General features: G+C 37.9%; 1 protein-coding gene across 1 annotated transcript in view; it reads left to right on the top strand.

Annotated features, from left to right (window-relative positions):
* The window catches only part of trhr2 (thyrotropin releasing hormone receptor 2), a 48,255-nt gene extending 29,256 nt beyond the window's left edge, over positions 1-18,999 (top strand). Inside the window, exon 6 of the mRNA XM_039807585.1 lies at positions 18,258-18,999. Coding sequence (XP_039663519.1) covers positions 18,258-18,851 — 594 coding nt within the window. The 3' untranslated portion in view covers positions 18,852-18,999. The remainder of the gene's footprint in view (positions 1-18,257) is intronic.
* The last annotated feature ends 620 nt before the right edge of the window (positions 19,000-19,619 follow it).

Genomic DNA, 19,619 nt, shown 5'->3' with positions numbered 1-19,619 from the left:
TGTGGAAGTATGACGACGTGAAACACATTATTTGTATAAAAAGAAAAGAAACACGGCCGCTGTAATGAAACAGCGAGAGAAAGCGAGGCAGACGATCACGGACCGACTGAATGCGTAATTGTAGCCTAAATATATTAACTGACCACGGCTCTGAATTGAAGCCGTCATAATCATACCATTCAAGGATTAGGCTACTAATCATTTGCACAAATTAACAGTTGTACTCTTTGCCTTCAAAGTGAGCAGAAGATAATGTTTACCATGAAGATCAATTTTCTATAACGCTAGAATATAATGCGTAAATATCTCTTTCACTCTGTTCCTCTCCCTCTCTCTCCCGGGCTACAATATAAATTTCCTAAGTCATATTAACTTCCACTGCTCGCTTTTAATGCAAAGTGTACAACTGTTCGTTTTTGCAAATGACAGTGACTCGTTGAATGGTTTCAGTTAAGAGCAGTAGTTCATAAATGTATATTTTTAGACTATCATTCAGCCTGTCCTTCTCTACATAGAGTTTCCTTCTCTACATATTATATGCCTTACTCCCCCATATGTATGGACATAGAAAATAAAGACACTGAAGAAATTGGACTCTAAAATCTAGAAACTATAAAGATAATTAAGTGATAAATTCCATGCACACTGTAAACATGAATGGAACAGAGTATATTCATCAGTTATTTCCCCCCAGCAATATATAAGCCTACATCACTAGATAGTTACTGGTCCAGTGAACTAAGACTATCATTTGGGAGGATTGTACAGTTAGGATATGTTCTTAAAATTGTACAATCCTCCCAAATTATAGTCCCAGTTTACTGGACAACATAAATTGTATGCTAAGAATGCCAAATACAATGTACATGGAAGAGGAACAAACATGATCCTTATAGAATTAAAAAAAATATGAATCAACTAAAATAATTCAAGGGCATTGGTCAACTATAGAAATGTACAGCATTGTATGTATTGCCCTTAGTAACAGACTTCATTTAAAACACATTTGAAATGTTATTTTCTAATTATCTCAACAACTGCCATAACATATTCATCAAACTTCTAACAACAATATGTGAACAGCAGTCTTCATACAGCAATATAACAGTAACAATGACTGTCACATGAATAATTATTTAAAAAAAATAATGGTCACAACTTTAAATAATATCAGTACTTAAATGAACAGCAATATGCACCTGTTGTATTTTAATCCAGGCTGATAATAACAATAGGGTAAAACCACTGCTGGGTGATCAGAAAAGGCTCCAGGATTAAATAAATCCTGACTGTTAGCCTGGTCAGGAGCAGGCTAGCTGTACAGAATAAATCTCCATGGTGATTTATGTGCCTCCGCTTTCGTGAAACCGAGTCAAGGCTAAATTCATCCAGGATAACTGGGAAATCCCGTCTTAATCCCTTATCTTGGTTTTGTGAAACAGGCCCCAGGACTGAAATATAAGGATTATCATTCTACAGAAGAAATAATTAATATTTGTATTTTTAATTACTGGCTTTGACTCCTGTACACTTTTTCCTGCTTCCAACGTTACATGATTGCTGATATACCAAACTAACTTTTCTTCACTTGGAGCACAAGCGGATAGCATACAGGAACATCGCAACTGTTGTGTATGTTTACCTCTAACTTCCACCACTTGTAACTTATGTTAATACCGCCGTTTAAAAAAGTGAATCATATGCCTATTATCAGGATACTTGTAATGTTACGCCTATAACGTATATCTTCCTCACAAAAACTGACCAATATATCTATTACAGCTAATAGAATACTACAATCACAAGTACTGGACAGGGGAACAAATAACCTAGGTTGACTGCAGCAATTTTAAAAAATGGTGACGACTATCTGTACAGCATCAGGGGGAGTTTCAACAATTTTGACTTTGACTGTTTTGCGTTACACGATTACTGGATATAATTAGACTGAGTAAACCCAGCCCGATCTGCCGGCGATTTGATTGCGCCCTGCAGCTCAGGCTGGAAACCCGCACATCTTTCTATACTGCTTCCATTACAAATTTGCAGGAACCAATCACAAACTGGCTTATCCACCTGGCGAGCCATTGGCGGGTTTAACACGATGACGATAGAAAAGCAACCATGCAGTTTCTCATTTACATTCAACATGGCGGCCACTGAAGCGCAGCACTCCATGGCAGCAATCCATTGATGCTGCTATCGCTGCTACGTCACCCGGATCATTGCTCTGATTGGTTGAAGGACTATCTAATTGCGTACAGAGTCATTTGAACTATGCCCGTTGATCACGCCTCTTGTACAGAGAAAATACAGCCAGCCAGACTAGGATATAACGTTAACAACCAATCTTTTCTTTGCTTTCCCGGAGAAACAGCTGATTGCTTACATGGACATCACACCAGAGACGAGACAACGCAGCCATCATTAAATTGGCGCGATATCATGCAATATCGTTGACGAAAAAGACAACACAATGTTTTTCTCTCTCTCTCTCTGCACACACAAACACACACACACACACACACACACACACAGAGTCCAGAGCTAAATGTGAGTTTGTCTCTCTACTCGCTTCGTTTCTGGTGGTTGATGAACGCAGTTTATGTGCTGATTAGCTCTCATAACGGGCTGGATGGGTAGCACACTGCCATGAGACCATGATGCTAATGTAGTAATAAAATAAGAACAAATTGTGGAAATTAACAAATATTTGAGGAGATTTGTTCTTATATCGCTTCCTGTATGAGGCCCAATGTCTCTGCAGAAAATCTATTTTACTTCTGGACTGCTGGATGCCTTGAAAGTACTGCTACTGCCGCTGTAGTTTCTAGAGGTAACTCACAGAGGTTGTACAAAGTCACAGATTAAAGAATAACCATTTAATTTATTGGGTCTTGAGTGCTTTACTGTCTCATGCAACCTTTAGCATAGCTTGTTTCTGTGTCACTGTGTGCTTGTGGGACACTCATGCGAGAGCAGAGAGACGATCCCAATCTCATGTGTTCAAGGAGCTCCATCTAGGAGCAGAATATTTGCATAATGTGATTTGGGATTTACATTGAAGTGTGCTTAATATCGCAAATGATTTTACTCTCTCAGTTCTTCAATAGGCACTTCATGGTCTTTCATTCATCGTTTGATAGGCCAACTCAATCTGATAGGAGTATGATAAATTTGTGTATGCCAAAGAATGGCACTTTTATGATTGGATATTAATACAGTGTGGTGTGAGATTGTATAGTTTTAATCTCTGAGTTTCTTCATGTCTGTGATCTCCTAAAGTGCAAATTGAGGAGGAGAGATGGGGAAGCTTGGTCATTATTGCCCTGGGCGAGTTGATAGCATCAGAGGCTAAATGCAAATTCTTTGAATTCTTTTTATGAGTGGGACGAACTACGGGATTCTGGATTCTAGAGTTAAAAAGATTAATCAATTAACCGATCAGTTGTCAACTATTAAATTAATCGGCAACTATTGTGATTATCGATTTGAGTCATTTTCTAATGAAAAAAAAAAAATAATTCTCATTATGGCATTGCAGACATAATTAGAAATTATCTCCAGCCCGCCTCTTTCGTGTTCAATTAAACACTTTGTTGTGTAACGTAACTACCTGCTGAGGTGGCTGTCACTAGCTCACCGTTTAGGGCATGGACACAGACCCTTATCTCAAATTGCATTTTGCTGAGAGGAGGCGTGTGCATTATACCTGGTATCAACCTGGCACACTGAAGGCGGTTGACTTGGCTGCAGGGTGAGGCTGGTAGGTGTGTTATTGGCGAGTGATAAGACTAATCACTTGAGTCTTACATGCTTGCATGGGTTCAGAGATGTCTGAGGCGTTACCATGGTGACGAGCCAGTGGTGTGGTGGGGTGGGAAGGAGGGTCAAGGCATGCTGAGGTTGTACACACGCACATAGCTTTCTGAGACACTGCAGGGCTTTGCCATTTGAGGTCAACTGTCCATTTAGTTCTTGCTCTATTGATTGGCTGCCATTACTTCTGTTGAGTTCCAATGTTTTGGATTTTGCGTGTTTGTTTTACCGCATTGCCCCCCTCCTCTTTCCTTCTTTTCCTGTTGGGAAACGTCGATCAAGATATTTCTAGCCAAGGAGAAGATATTTCCCATCTTTGAAGCCTTTTCTCTTGTAAAAGCAGGATGTAAATCACACATTTGTTTAAATACACTCTTTTTTTTTTTTATTACTGGCAGCTACAAAAAAGTCCCAAGGAACATGTTAGTTGTGAACAGGTTTTTTTTGGAAATCATGCAGGTATATATCTATCTATCTATCTATCTATCTATCTATCTATCTATCTATATATATCTGATGCAGCTCACCTGAACTACTGCCTCTCAATGCAACCTGCCCGCGCGCGCCCCAACCACCAGCATATATATATATATATATATATATATATATATATATATATATATATATATATATATATATATATATATATTGGGGGCTGCACATCAGCCCGGGAACACTGGTCCGCTCGGGTACACTGGACAGCAGGAGCTCTGGGACACTGGACAACTCGGGAACACTGGTCAGCAGGAGGTCTACCTCTGGGCTGAAGAGAGGTTGAAGAGGGGCATGTCGCCGCCCGGGAGCCATGTCGTCCTTTTCCCCGTCTACCGCCTCCACGGGTCCCAGAAATAATAGCCAGGCGAATACCCTCCAAGGGCTGCTGGTGGTTGGGGGGCGCGCTGGGCAGGTTGCATTGACAGGCAGTAGTTCAGGTGAGCTGCATCAGATTTACTGAGCTTTTGACTGGTAGCAGAGGTGGGTGAGTCATTGTGAATGGCTTGTAAAAAACACTCTAGCCTCTTCATTTCATCCAGGTGGGGAACAAAGTGACTCAATCAATCAAAATGTATGTATAGAGTACAGTAAAACAATAAATGAATACATAAAAGCCCTAAATATAAAACTCCCACGACCCATATAATACAAGTACAAACAATAACAAACTATACAAAGAACCAATACGATCAGTATAACCAAACATGAATTGTCAATTTCAGTTTTCAAAGGCCAAAGAATAAAAGGTAGGTTTTAAGAAGAGACTTAAAAATAGACTGTGAAGATGCCTGTCTAATGTGCAGAGGTAAATCATTCCACAATTTAGGAGCTGCTACAGAAAAAGCACGGTCCCCTTTTAGCTTGCGTTTTGTTTTAGGCACAATTAGGAGCAGTTGATCGGCTGACCTGAGAGAACGGGTGGGTCTATAGGGGTGTAGCAGCTCAGAGATGTAAGGAGGGGCAAGGCCATTTTGGCATTTAAAAGCAAATAAAAGAATCTTAAAATGGATCCTGTGATATATAGGCAGCCAATGCAGTGACAATAAAATGTCACCCAAGGTCTCTCCAAAAACCAATGCCGCTGTGTGACGAGCCTCTCCATGATAGGGGAATACTGGTCTGGATTAGAGTAGAAGAGACTCTCCACTGTCTGTTCCAACTCCGACCCCTTCTCCTGGAACAAACGCTTCTCTGCTGGGTCCACGATGGTCAGATCGTTCTGTCACAATCCAGGGAATTAGATGACCAAAACGCAGAGAGCAGACGAGGGAACGTTACAGCTTGAGGATTTATTTAGACAAAAAGAACAAAGTATTCATCAAACAAAGGGAGTCCTGAATACAGCAGGCAAAAACTTCTTCCAGAATGTAGCAGACAAGAGAACAGGGAATCCCAAAAACAAAGGTAATCCAAAAATAGGAACTAGAGAAGAAATACAATCCAAGGACAAAAGGACAGCACAGAACCCGACTGAAACTGACATGAAAACACTACAACAATCTGACAAAAGACAAGGGGAACACAGAGGCTAAATACAAGAGGTAACAAGCAAACAAGGGACAGGTGATACAACAGGTGAAACACATCAGGGCGGGGCAGAACAATCAGACAAGTGGGAAAACAAGACAGGAAGCAAAACTAGACAAGACAAGGGAGAAAATCGGACAGAAATATACAAAACAGGAAACAGAAATCTAAACAACCACAACCAAAATATACACAACCACAACAGAAATATACACAACCACAACAATATGATTAAAATTGATCGTGTTAACTTCAATTATTAGCATGTCCAGCTAACTAGCTGAAGGAGCGTTACTTCCAAGGCCAAGGAGCATATCAATAACTACATTAGTTTGTGGGTTACAGGTTATGTACTGTATGTATATGTACACACACACACACACAGCATTAATTTACAATTTCTACTTATACGAAAAACTACTTTAAGTACTAACAATACAGTATCTCACAGTTTATTACATTCCTGTGTCCTGTATTCAACTACTACCATTGTAGTCACTGTTCCATTATCCTTATTATTACTATATTTGCCACTGTTCATCACACCCCCAACCAGCACCTTCAGACACCGCCTACCAAGAGTCTGGGTCTGCTGAGGTTTCTTCCTAAAAGGAGTTCTTCCTCGCCACTGTCACAATAGCCACTGCTAATGCTTCCTCTTGGGGGAATTACTGGAATTGTTGGGGCTTTGTAAATTATAGAGTGTGGTCTAGATCTACTCTATCTGTAAAGTGTTTCGAGATAACTCTTGTTATGATTTGATACTTTAAATATAATTGAATTGAAATTGAATTATGTTTAAAATGTAAATTTATAAGATAGACGTCCCGTTCACAACATTAACGGAGTGGCACTATGCTAATGTATACAAAGCTTCCATATTTTATTCTTTAAGTGTTTAAAAAATTAATTGTACCATCAAAGGTATGCTGCAGTCAATGTTAAAAAAATACCCATTTATAAATAGCAAACCCATTGTGTAGTATTAGCCCACTGTGTAGAAGCCAGTTCTGAATGCTATCAGAATTGAGGTTAGCATTATCAACCCTGTCCTGCTCTTGAGGGTAGTTTACAGTAGTCCTCATCCCTTATCTCTTGCAACACTGAAAGTGAAAACGTATTGTATGTGTGTTGTGTTAAATCGCATATTGTAAACTTTAACACAATAATGGTGCTGTTTCTTTATGTATTCTACATGGATCATCAGCTGGTGAGGATGCTGACCTTTGACCTTGAGATGTGTAGCTTTAGCCTCAGTCTTTTAGTGCATATTGCTGCTACCTCAGGGACACCTAATCTCAAGGAAATCCTGAGTGTTTGCTGTCCTGGCTCCTAAATGGTGGAACGAGCTCCCTACTGACATCAGTACAGCTGAAAGTCTACACATGTTCCGCTGCAGGCTAAAGCACATCTCTTCCGACTGCACCTTGGCAAAGAAGATGATGGTTATACAAAAAAAGAATTGCACTTACATGTGGCCCTTTTTAGTTTGGCTCTTTGAAGCTAATGTACTTCTTTTGTGATTCTTGCTGTTATGAGTTTGTTTTAGTGTCAGCTAAATGAAATGTAATGTAATATTCATATAATCAAGTGCATACCAGTATTTAAGACAGTTTTCCGGCTGCTTGTTTTCAAATGATTCAGCTGGAAACATTAAAACAAGTGAGGCAGAGTAACACCCAATTCTGCAGCAAAGCTTTGTCATGGTGATACCCTTCTCCTCTAACTACACACCTGCATCTCATTACCTATTTGCAGTGGTGGAAGAAGTAGTCAGATATTGTACTTAAAAGTACCAATACAACAGTGTAGAAATATTCTACTACCAAGTAAACATACAAGTCCTGCTTTCAATATCTTAAAGTATATAAGTATTAACATCAAAATATACTTAAAATACAAATAAATTGTATCTCTGGATTCTAATTAGTGATGCATTAATGTGTAAGCATCACTAATGTTGCAGCTGGTAAAGCCAGGTGTAATTTCATCTCCATTGTATACTGCCATCTTAATATATAATATATCATAATTTATAAGTTGATTTATATTTCCATTTCATATGGTGCCATTTGGGCCTTTATTCAGACTGCAAGCCCAAATCCATTTTTTGGCATATCCAGATTGTATCCAGATGGATTTTGAAGTCTGGACAGCAAAAAAAAACACATGGAATGCAATTTTTGCAAATCAGATCCAAATCACATTTGTGTTAAGGAGTTTGTCCGACCCAGAACGCAGAGATATCACACAGACAAAGTAAAATCAGTTTTAATAAGGTTTAATGGAGCGGAGTGTACTCAGAGAATCACCGTGGGCAGCGTCAGGGAGGGGAAACTCCTGGCTGGGTAGGAGTCCAAGTGTTACGGGACACGAGGTGAACAGGCAGAACTGAGTACATAGATGGTGTCCCCAGGTGGAGGCGGCGGCAGGACGGTGAGGCTGGGGAGCATGCAGGCACAGCAGAGGAAGCAGCAGGTCAGAGCAGGACTGGAGAGAGACACAGGGTAAGTATGAGCTCAAAGACCCAAGGAAAAATTAGAGTGCACAAGAACACATGGATAATACTTGAGTTTAACTAGAACTGAGAGCCAAGTTACCACATGGGTTGTCAATAACAAACTGGAGCCAAAGAGGTGATCAGCCCGGGTTTAAGTATTGCAGGAGTGAATCATGAAGATGAGCTGCAGCTGTGAAGACCGGCTGTGCAGTGTTGAATCGGCCACGCCCCTTGACCTACTTCCATCTGGACACGCCTCCAGCACTCCAGGTGGAAAAACACAGAACACACAGACAAACAGGGAAAAAAACACCCAACTCAGGGCAGAGAGAGAGCAAACCATGACAATTTGGAGGTGGTTTGAAATATGATTCCAATTGGATTTCTACAGACGCTTCTTAGTCCGGAAACTCTGGCCGCTCTAATCGGATTTCAAAATGTCTTTTGCATCACTTGTGTAGCCGAGGGTTATCGCCTATACTTATGCAGATAATAAAAAAAAAACATAGTCTCTGTAGTTTGAGCCAGCGTAAACCAAGACAGCCTATATTTAGATCCACATTGTTAAGTGCATAATCTTTCTGATTTTACCTTTCATAATTAAAGCACAACTTATTTATTCCGAGCATTCCGCTAAAGAGGTAACTCAACAAATTGCTTAACGTTACTCGCTACGAGACACACGACAATGACGTCAAGTCCAGAGTGACGGAAGTGATAAGCAGATGCTATGGAGGACAACATGGAAGAGAACAAAAGTCCACTGCGACTTGACAGTGCAATTGTAGGGCGTAATAATGGCCCTCCATTTCTCAAGATTCCTTGTTGGAAAACTGCGAAAAAATGGATTTGGGCTTGCAGTCTGAACAAGGCCCAAATGGCACCATATGAAATGGAAATATAAATTAACTTATAAATTATGATATATTATTATATATTAAGATGGCAGTATACAATGGAGATGAAATTACACCTGGCTTTACCAGCTGCAACATTAGTGATGCTTACACATTAATGCATCACTAATTAGAATACAGAGATAACATTTATTTGTATTTATTTGTATTTTAAGTATATTTTGATGTTAATACTTATATACTTTAACTTTAAGATATTGAAAGCAGGACTTGTATGTTTACTTTACTTGGTAGTAGAATATTTGGTAACACTTTAGAATAACTACACATAATTCATCATTTATTAAGCATTAGTTAACGATTAGTTAATGGTTTGTTCATGATTACTTATTAATTGTTCATACATAGTTCATCATTAGTAAAGTATTTGTTCACACAATTATAAATGGTTTGTTCATAGTAAATAAGCCTATTAGTTAATGGTTTTTTTCATCATTATTAATTAATTGTTCTTACAGAATTCATCATCAGTAAAGCATTTATTCACATAGTTATAAATGGTTTGGTCATAGTAAATAAGCCTATCGCGAAAAATATGTTTGTAAGTACATGATTTATACTTAACAAATAATGAAACAACCATTTGGAAATGAAATAATTTTCCCATCATAAACCAGTTACTAACTATTGCTAAATGCTTTGTTCATCATTTGTAAAGCATTGCTCCTATGTTAATTCTCATGAATGAAGCATTTGTGTACACACTCAGAAATGGTTTGTTCATAGTAAATAAGGCTCTTGTAAGTTATGTTCATAAATAGAAGTTTGACACTTTCTAAGTATTGCAAAAACCATTAGTGAATTAAATAATTTTCCCTTTATAAACTCTACAAACTAGTAGTAATTTATTTGTTTATCATTTGTAAAGCATAGTTCCTACATTCATTCTAATCAGTAAAGCATTTGCAAATGCAGTTAGTAAATGGTTGGTCCATTTAAGCCCATGTAAAAGGTTTATCAGTATATTTTTTAATAATTCCTACATGATGCATTAACCATTTGTAAATTAAGTAATTTTACCATTAAACGTAACGGTTGTTTATAACTAGGAAGTTAATGATTAACAGACTATCTAGACTTACATTTGTTCATGTCTTAAATAAAATGTTATGATTTAGAAAAAGCGCCTAAACTAATGAGCTTGGGTGTTAACACATCTGTTACAAATACTTACCAATAATGTAATCCGTGATTAACTCATGAGTTACTACTGGTTAGTTAAGTATACTGTGTGAGCCCATCTAAAGTGAGGACTTTCTATGCTTTACAAACCATTTATAAATGAGTTCCAAAGGCTAACAGAACCTGGACACACACATGTATTGCTCTATCTGGACATGCCTTCAGAAATATAGTTAGTGTTAATACATCTTTAACAAGCACTTACCAACACATCAATTCATGATTAACTCATGAGTTACTAGTGATTAGATGACTACATGGTGTGAGCCCATCTAAAGTGAGGACTTTCTATGCTTTACAGAGCATTTATAAATGAGTTGCAAAGGCTAGCAGATACAACAGAAACACAAGTAAAAAAAAGTATTTGTAACCGTTATTACGATGTAGTAAGAATGTACATTTATGAAATAGCCGTTGCGATCGGGGTGAATTTGGACCAGAACCAGAAGAAAACTAGATTGTTAAGACCCAGAGAATTGAACATCAATAAAGAGACTAGGAAACCAGGATAAAGTTTGAGAAGTGTATTAATATACACAGAAACATGGCATACACATATACAGATAAAACACAGGAATGAAAAATAACAACTAAAATAATAAAGTGCGCTCATAAAAGAAACCCTTTTCAGTTCTATGAGCTCAATTGTTCTTTGATGACAAGAGTTCAGAGATGTTCAACGTTGGGGCCCATATGAGTTTGGTTTCTGTTTGTCCTACCACCATAAAGAAGGAATCCAGGGCAATCCGTATAAGTTCTGAGTCTTGATCCTGTAGCTGCCACCCAGCCCACTGAACTGGGAATCTCTAACCCCTGGAAGACTCTGGGATCTGAAGAATCAATGTGATCCAATATCTGTCTCTGGACCGGACCTCCCCGTGGCGTGCTCTTCTCAAATCTCCACCTCCTCCATCTGTAGATGAGGTAAAATCAGTTCTCTCTATTACTATTCAGAAATAAAATCAATTGCTTAGGCTACAATGAAAATAATTTTTCAGTTAACCCATATTGAAATATCTAAATCTCTATTCAGTTGTACAACCGTTCTAAAATGTCTTCTCTTAAGTATCAAAAGTATACAAATATTCTTTCCGAGGTATCAAAAGTACATTTATATTAATAGGTAACCTTTATACAAAAACTACATTTCTAATTCAAGTTTTAAGGAACCTACCTTAGTAGCATTAACACTATTCTTAATATAATTGCATAAATTGCATGTAAACATCTCTCAAATTGTATTTTTTCCCATAACTTAAGCTACAGTGTTGTAATTTAGAGAAATTAAGACATGCGTGCTTATTTATCCCTCCCTGCCCAGCTAACAGTAGAAAGAATGCACTAAAAATTAGCCTCTTTGAGTTACTTCTCCATAAACTCCAGTTAAACAATTAAACACACAACTTGTACTAACATTCATTCAACAAATACCCACAGCTAGCAGTAGTGTTGAAAAGCAACATTACTTTCCATAACCAATAGATAGAATCATTAGCCTTTTCACAGGAAATATACAGTACTCCGCTAGCCTTTTGTGGCTAATTACCCTATTAGCATATGAATACAGCATCTTAGCTAACCCGTTAGCTTTGCACTATTAGCACCGTTCTCTTAGCTAATACATCCATGATTAGCACCGATTAGCATGGATGCTAGCGAACCTATTGTTAAGGAATTACTCACCATTTTAATGGAATTCACTGCCTTTAACTCCATGACGACAGTGGATTCAGGCACAGCTCTCTTTCGTTCTATTCACAACAAAGCATAGCCAGTATTAGATCGGTTTAATTCACTAAATGTCGTTCTTTTCTATTACGCAGTGAATGACAACAGGCTTATATGACGTTCCGATGCAGCGCCTAAAGGGACGTGAGGGGACGTGAATATAGAGCTCAACAAACAAGCCTAGTTGATAGCTGATTGGTAAACTCACAGACCCAAGTTCACTCATTGGCTTATTTACAAGCCCATCAAAGTTAACAATAATGACACCCCTATATTTTATTTTATTTTGAGACATTCATTTTGTTTTCCAAGTTATTAAAATATGGTCAAAAGTAGTTGTAAGAGATATGGGAGAAAATAGTGGAAAACGATTTAACTTTCACTTAGCTTTGATGGGCTTGTAAATGAAGCCAATGGGTGAACTTCGAGCCTGACCAATCAGCTATCAACTAGGCTACGTCAGATCTCTAGATTTACGTCTCCTCACGTCAGTTTTGGCGCTACATCGGAACCCGAACGTAGGCAGCCGTTATTCACCGTCGGTAAAGAGAAAAAAAAGCATTTAGTGAATTAAATCTAAATACTGGCTATGCTTTGTTGTGAATAGAACGAAAGATATCTGTGTCTGAATCCACTGTCGATCCGAGTTAAAGGCAGTGAATTCCATTAAAATGGTGAGTAATTCCTTAACAATAGGTTCGCTAGCATCCATGCTAATCGGTGCTAATCATGGATGTATTAGCTAAGAGAACGGTGCTAATAGTACAAAGCTAACGGGTTAGCTAAGATGCTGTATTCATATGCTAATAGGGTAATTAGCCACAAAAGGCTAGCAGAGTACTGCGTATTGCCTGTGAAAAGGCTAATGATTCTATCTATTGGTTATGGAAAGTAATGTTGCTTTTAACACTATTGCTAGCTGTGGGTATTTGTTGAATGAATTTTAGTACAAGTTGTGTGTTTAATTGTTTAACTGGAGTTTATGGTGAAGTAACTTAAAGAGGCTAATTTTTAGTGCATTCTTTTTACTGTTACCTGTGCAGGGAGGGATAAATAAGCACGCATGTCTTAATTTCTCTAAATTACAACACTGTAGCTTAAGTTATGGGAAAATAATACAATTTGAGAGATGTTTACATGCAATTTATGCAATTTTATTAAGAATAGTGTTAATGTAACTAAGGTAGGTTCCTTAAAACTTGAATTAGAAATGTGTTTTTGTATAAAGGTTACCTATTAATATAAATGTACTTTTGATACCTGAAAGGGATTTGTATACTTTTGATACTTAAGAGAAGACATTTTAGAACGGTTGTACAACTGAATAGAGATTTAGATATTTCAATATGGGTTAACTGAAAAATTATTTTCATTGTAGCCTAAGCAATTGATTTTATTTCTGAATAGTAATAGAGAGAACTGATTTTACCTCATCTACAGATGGAGGAGGTGGAGATTTGAGAAGCGCTACGCACGGGAGGTCCGGTCCAGAGACAGATATTGGATCACATTGATTCTTCAGATCCCAGAGTCTTCCAGGGGTTAGAGATTCCCAGTTCAGTGGGCTGGGTGGCAGCTACAGGATCAAGACTCAGAACTTATACGGATTGCCCTGGATTCCATCTTTATGGTGGTAGGACAAACAGAAACCAAACTCATATGGGCCCCAACGTTGAACATCTCTGAACTCTTGTCATCAAAGAACAATTGAGCTCATAGAACTGAAAAGGGTTTCTTTTATGAGCGCACTTTATTATTTTAGTTGTTATTTTTCATTCCTGTGTTTTATCTGTATATGTGTATGCCATGTTTCTGTGTATATTAATACACTTCTCAAACTTTATCCTGGTTTCCTAGTCTCTTTATTGATGTTCAATTCTCTGGGTCTTAACAATCTAGTTTTCTTCTGGTTCTGGTCCAAATTCACCCTCATATCAACGAGCTATTTCATAAATGTACATTCTTACTACATCGTAATAACGGTTACAAATACTTTTTTTTACTTGTGTTTCTGTTGTATCTGCTAGCCTTTGCAACTCATTTATAAATGCTCTGTAAAGCATAGAAAGTCCTCACTTTAGATGGGCTCACACCATGTAGTCATCTAATCACTAGTAACTCATGAGTTAATCATGAATTGATGTGTTGGTAAGTGCTTGTTAAAGATGTATTAACACTAACTATATTTCTGAAGGCATGTCCAGATAGAGCAATACATGTGTGTGTCCAGGTTCTGTTAGCCTTTGGAACTCATTTATAAATGGTTTGTAAAGCATAGAAAGTCCTCACTTTAGATGGGCTCACACAGTATACTTAACTAACCAGTAGTAACTCATGAGTTAATCACGGATTACATTATTGGTAAGTATTTGTAACAGATGTGTTAACACCCAAGCTATTAGTTTAGGCCTTTTTCTAAATCATAACATTTTATTTAAGACATGAACAAATGTAAGTCTAGATAGTCTGTTAATCATTAACTTCCTAGTTATAAACAACCGTTTACGTTTAATGGTAAAATTACTTAATTTACAAATGGTTAATGCATCATGTAGGAATTATTAAAAAATATACTGATAAACCTTTTACATGGGCTTAAATGGACCAACCATTTACTAACTGCATTTGCAAATGCTTTACTGATTAGAATGAATGTAGGAACTATGCTTTACAAATGATAAACAAATAAATTACTACTAGTTTGTAGAGTTTATAAAGGGAAAATTATTTAATTCACTAATGGTTTTTGCAATACTTAGAAAGTGTCAAACTTCTATTTATGAACATAACTTACAAGAGCCTTATTTACTATGAACAAACCATTTCTGAGTGTGTACACAAATGCTTCATTCATGAGAATTAACATAGGAGCAATGCTTTACAAATGATGAACAAAGCATTTAGCAATAGTTAGTAACTGGTTTATGATGGGAAAATGATTTCATTTCCAAATGGTTGTTTCATTATTTGTTAAGTATAAATCATGTACTTACAAACATATTTTTCACGATAGGCTTATTTACTATGACCAAACCATTTATAACTATGTGAATAAATGCTTTACTGATGATGAATTCTGTAAGAACAATTAATTAATAATGATGAAAAAAACCATTAACTAATAGGCTTATTTACTATGAACAAACCATTTATAATTGTGTGAACAAATACTTTACTAATGATGAACTATGTATGAACAATTAATAAGTAATCATGAACAAACCATTAACTAATCGTTAACTAATGTTTAATAAATGATGAATTATGTGTAGTTATTCTAAAGTGTTACCCATATTTCTACACTGTTGTATTGGTACTTTTAAGTAAAATATCTGACTACTTCTTCCACCGCTGCAAATAGGTAATGAGATGCAGGTGTGTAGTTAGAGGAGAAGGGTATTACATTCAATTCAATTCAATTCAATTTTATTTATAGTATCAAATCATAACATAAGTTATCTCGAGACACTTTACAGATAGAGTAGGTCTAGACCACACTCTATAATTTACAAAGCCCCAACAATTCCAACAGTTCCAGTAATTCCCTCAAGAGCAAGCAGTGCGACAGTGGCGAGGAAAAACTCCCTCTTGGGAAGAACCTCGGACAGACCCAGGCTCTTGGTAGGCGGTGTCTGACGAGCCGGTTGGGGGTGTGATGAACAGTGGAGATAGTAGTCACATTAATAATGGAACAGTGACTGGATGTAGCGGGAAGCATGCCTACGTTGTTACCACAGCAACCCATTGAGATAGGTTGGTGATGTCTGTACACACAAATCTGATCTGATCGCTTGGAAATAACAGTGGGGACAGTCTGTCTTAAAGATCTGATTTGAGAAACAAATCGTATTTGCCTACAGTCTAAACATAGCCTTGGAGTTGGGCAGGCAGCCTATGAGATGGGAGGACCTGCCTGCGGGTTTAAGTGGCTAAAGGTGTTGATTCCAAATGGGTTTGGCAGTACTAGGCAACAGTGATTGTAATTTCATTTTCTTATTAGTAAATTGGGATAATACTCAAATATATTTAAAGAAGATTTTGTTAATACTCGTTTGATTGATCGGTTATCCACACAAAATAAATAGTAGCCAAATTATTAGTTATAGTTGAATGAAAGTACTTAAATGGTTGCTGTTGATGCCTTTAAAATGTCATCAGTATTTATGCCATTTCTTTTAGACTGCCGCCTATTTGTGTTTGTAAGACACAAATTTGTTGTCAATTCAAGGGGTAGTTGTTTTGTGTAAATAATGTGGATTATATAAGGTTCATATCTGTTTATTATTCTCATTCATCACAATGCACTGGTCAAATAATCTGGTGCAAAACAAGGTAAAGCATAGTAGCCTCAGTTTGCATGCCTCTCTTCACATGTTTATTAGGATTGACACAAGCCTCTTATTTACATTATTATTTACATTTATGAAAAAATAAAAGAACTGATGTAAACTATGAAGGTGAAAATGTCAGCTTTCATCAGGGGCCAAACTTTTTGCTGAGGTTTTATCCTACAGGCTGCTATTTGTCTACCAATAACTTAGAGCTGGGGTGTCAAACATAGGCCAAAGGGTCCAATCTCACACACTGGATGTGACATTATCAGAGAAGTCATTGATTTGAATTTTCCAATACTTTTTTCTTTTGTTCACTGGGGGCTAATAACAGTAGCAGGTCCTATGATGGATATGCTATTACAGATCCCATGTGCATACATACAGGCTACACACTGTCAAACATTGGCCGCTGTTGTACATGCAGGTGCCGCCAGCAGAAATTGTCAAAAAGGAGTGGGCACAGAATGTTTTCCAAGAAAAGAATCACTAGTTCCTATTAGAGATGGTCATCGGCTCCGATACTGCCTAAAACGCTGGTATCGGGAAGTACTGGAGTTTATGCACCGATCCGATACCACGTAATGAAGCCCTAATAGAAAGAAAATCTACGTTAAAGTAGTTTATTTATGTTCTTTTTCCGTTAGAACTGACTGTCAAAATGGAGAATAAAAGAAAGTTCTGTGGCATTCATTGTTTGTGTTTGTTCATGTTTCACAAAGAGTTTAACCTGAGCCATACCGACAACAAAGATAGAAATCATATCACATCCATACAGGGATAGTAGTATACAGCTGTTAAAACATAATAAAATATATGACACACTGGTATCGGATCAGTACTCGGTATCGGCCGATACGCAAGTTCAGGTATCAGAATCGGTATCGGGAAGCAAAAAATGGTATCGGGCCATCTCTAGTTCCTATTTCTTCACAAAGGTAAATAGGAAGCTAGTGTTCTTGGTGTGTTCACAGCACCTTTCTGTGCTCAATGAATGTAATATTTGGCAGCACTATCATTTCTTTTTCCATCCTGACCAGAATACAGTTGAAAACTGAGAGATATTGTTCTTAAGGCAACCTAGGATATTCATCAGCTGTTTTGTAAATAGATTTTTCTTTAACTTTGGACATTTTAAAGATTATTTTTGGGGCATTTTAGGTCCTTTATTTATAGAACAGCTGAAGACATGAAAGGGGAGAGAGAGAACAAAGGGCCACAGGTTGGAGTCGAACACACGGCCTCTGCGATGAGGAGTAAACCTCTGTATGTGGGCCCACACTCTACCAGGTGAGCTACCCAGGCGCATAGTGTGGACAGATTTGGAGGTGTTGTTGTTTATCAGTTATTATGCAATGGTTTTACTGGTCTGGCCCACCTGACATCAAATTGGGCTATATGTGGCCTATGAACTAAAATGCGTTTGACACTCCTGACTTAGAGGCTTCATTCCATAGACTGTATAAAATATGGATGTAGTCTCCGTAATGTCAACTATAGTTTTCTGAAGAGCCAAATTGAAGCTGAAAGTGGCGAGCTGGAGCTGAGGCAGGGTGAATGAAGCCTACAGTCTATGCTCGCCTCCTGTGACAGTAACCTACTGTCAATGTGGCAGTAGCTCAGTCTGTGGGCGCTTGGCTTGGGGACCAGAGGGTGGCTGGTTCAAGTCCCTCTTCAGAAATTTAATTTGATTAATAAATAAGTATTTCTTTCTTTAATGGGGTCTTAATGAACTGTATCTCTGCTATTTCCCTACAGGTGACAAAGATGTTGGCAGTAGTAGTGATCCTATTTGCTGTCCTGTGGATGCCCTACCGGACTTTAGTTTTGATCAACTCTTTTGTGTCCACACCCTATCTGGATGCCTGGTTCCTCCTGTTTTGTCGGACATGCATCTATGCCAACAGCGCTATAAACCCTGTGATATACAATGCCATGTCTCAGAAGTTTCGCTCAGCATTTCGTGGGCTTTACCGCTGCCAGCAGCCTGCGGGAAATCAGAGGACACTGTCGATGATTCAGACTGGCTTCGGTACTTTCCGAGAACCCCGAGCCTCCCAGGCCAATAGCAATGGAACCAATGAAAAGGCAAGGAGAGATATGAATACTGTCACTGATGTGACTGCAAAGCAGAATAGAAGTGGTCATCAGGAGACAGCAACAGTCAATGGCAAGAAAGCAGACCATACCATCGACCTCAGCTCAGCTACTCTCAGCTTTGGTGTGGGTCCAGCTGAGACGACACCATCTGGTGATGAGGAGGCTGTTTGGCCTTCATTAAATGATACTACAGATAATTTAGCAGAGAGACATACAACAAACGACCAGCAGGAAAGCATGCAAATATTGTAGGATATCTATGAATTTGTAAGTGCCACTTAAATCCAGTAAGAATTGAAACAACAAACCTATTCAATTGAGCTGTTTCCATCCGGTGACAAAACAGCCATGGTTGACTCATGGACAGGATCCGTTAGGTAATGAAAAAAGAGATAAGAAACCTGTGACTTGCATTCATTTCATGATGTAAAAGTGGTAGATTTTGCCTTGACCACTGAGGTTGCATGTAAATATGAAAGATGGAAATGGCATAAGTCACACTGTGGTATGGAAACACATAAATAATATAATTTAAAATATTAAAATATGTCATCCCTGCAACACTCTATTATACATTAAAGGACAAACAACAGTGCAAATACCACAGTTTAAATAATTTGTCCTATCCTAAATCTTGGATAAACAAATTTGACAGGACACAATTTTGTGTATAAAATGAAGACATAATGATCTTTTTAACATTGCCATCCATCACTAATTCTATGATGGTGCTCATGTTTTGTAATCTGCACGCTGCAGTCCAATCCTAGTGGGATTCATTTCTGAGATACAGTATAGTATGATAGTTAAAGAGGCACAGTACTATAGTACTATTTCTCTAGTACAATAGCAAGCAAAGACTCAACGTTCAGCAAAAGATCAAGTCAAGACAATTCTGTCCAGATTTAGTAGTTCACCAAACAGTGTTAAAGGTCAGGCAGAAGGTAGTCTCGCTTTCCCAGACCCTCCTCCAAAGCGTGCTGAAGGAGGGTCTGGCTACGCCACATAGCATTCGGAGAT

Source organism: Perca fluviatilis, chromosome 8 (assembly GCF_010015445.1).
Source record: "Perca fluviatilis chromosome 8, GENO_Pfluv_1.0, whole genome shotgun sequence".
Taxonomy (NCBI): Eukaryota; Metazoa; Chordata; class Actinopteri; order Perciformes; family Percidae; genus Perca; species Perca fluviatilis.
Note: the sequence above shows the minus strand (reverse complement) of the source record. Positions and strands in the feature narration are given on the sequence as shown.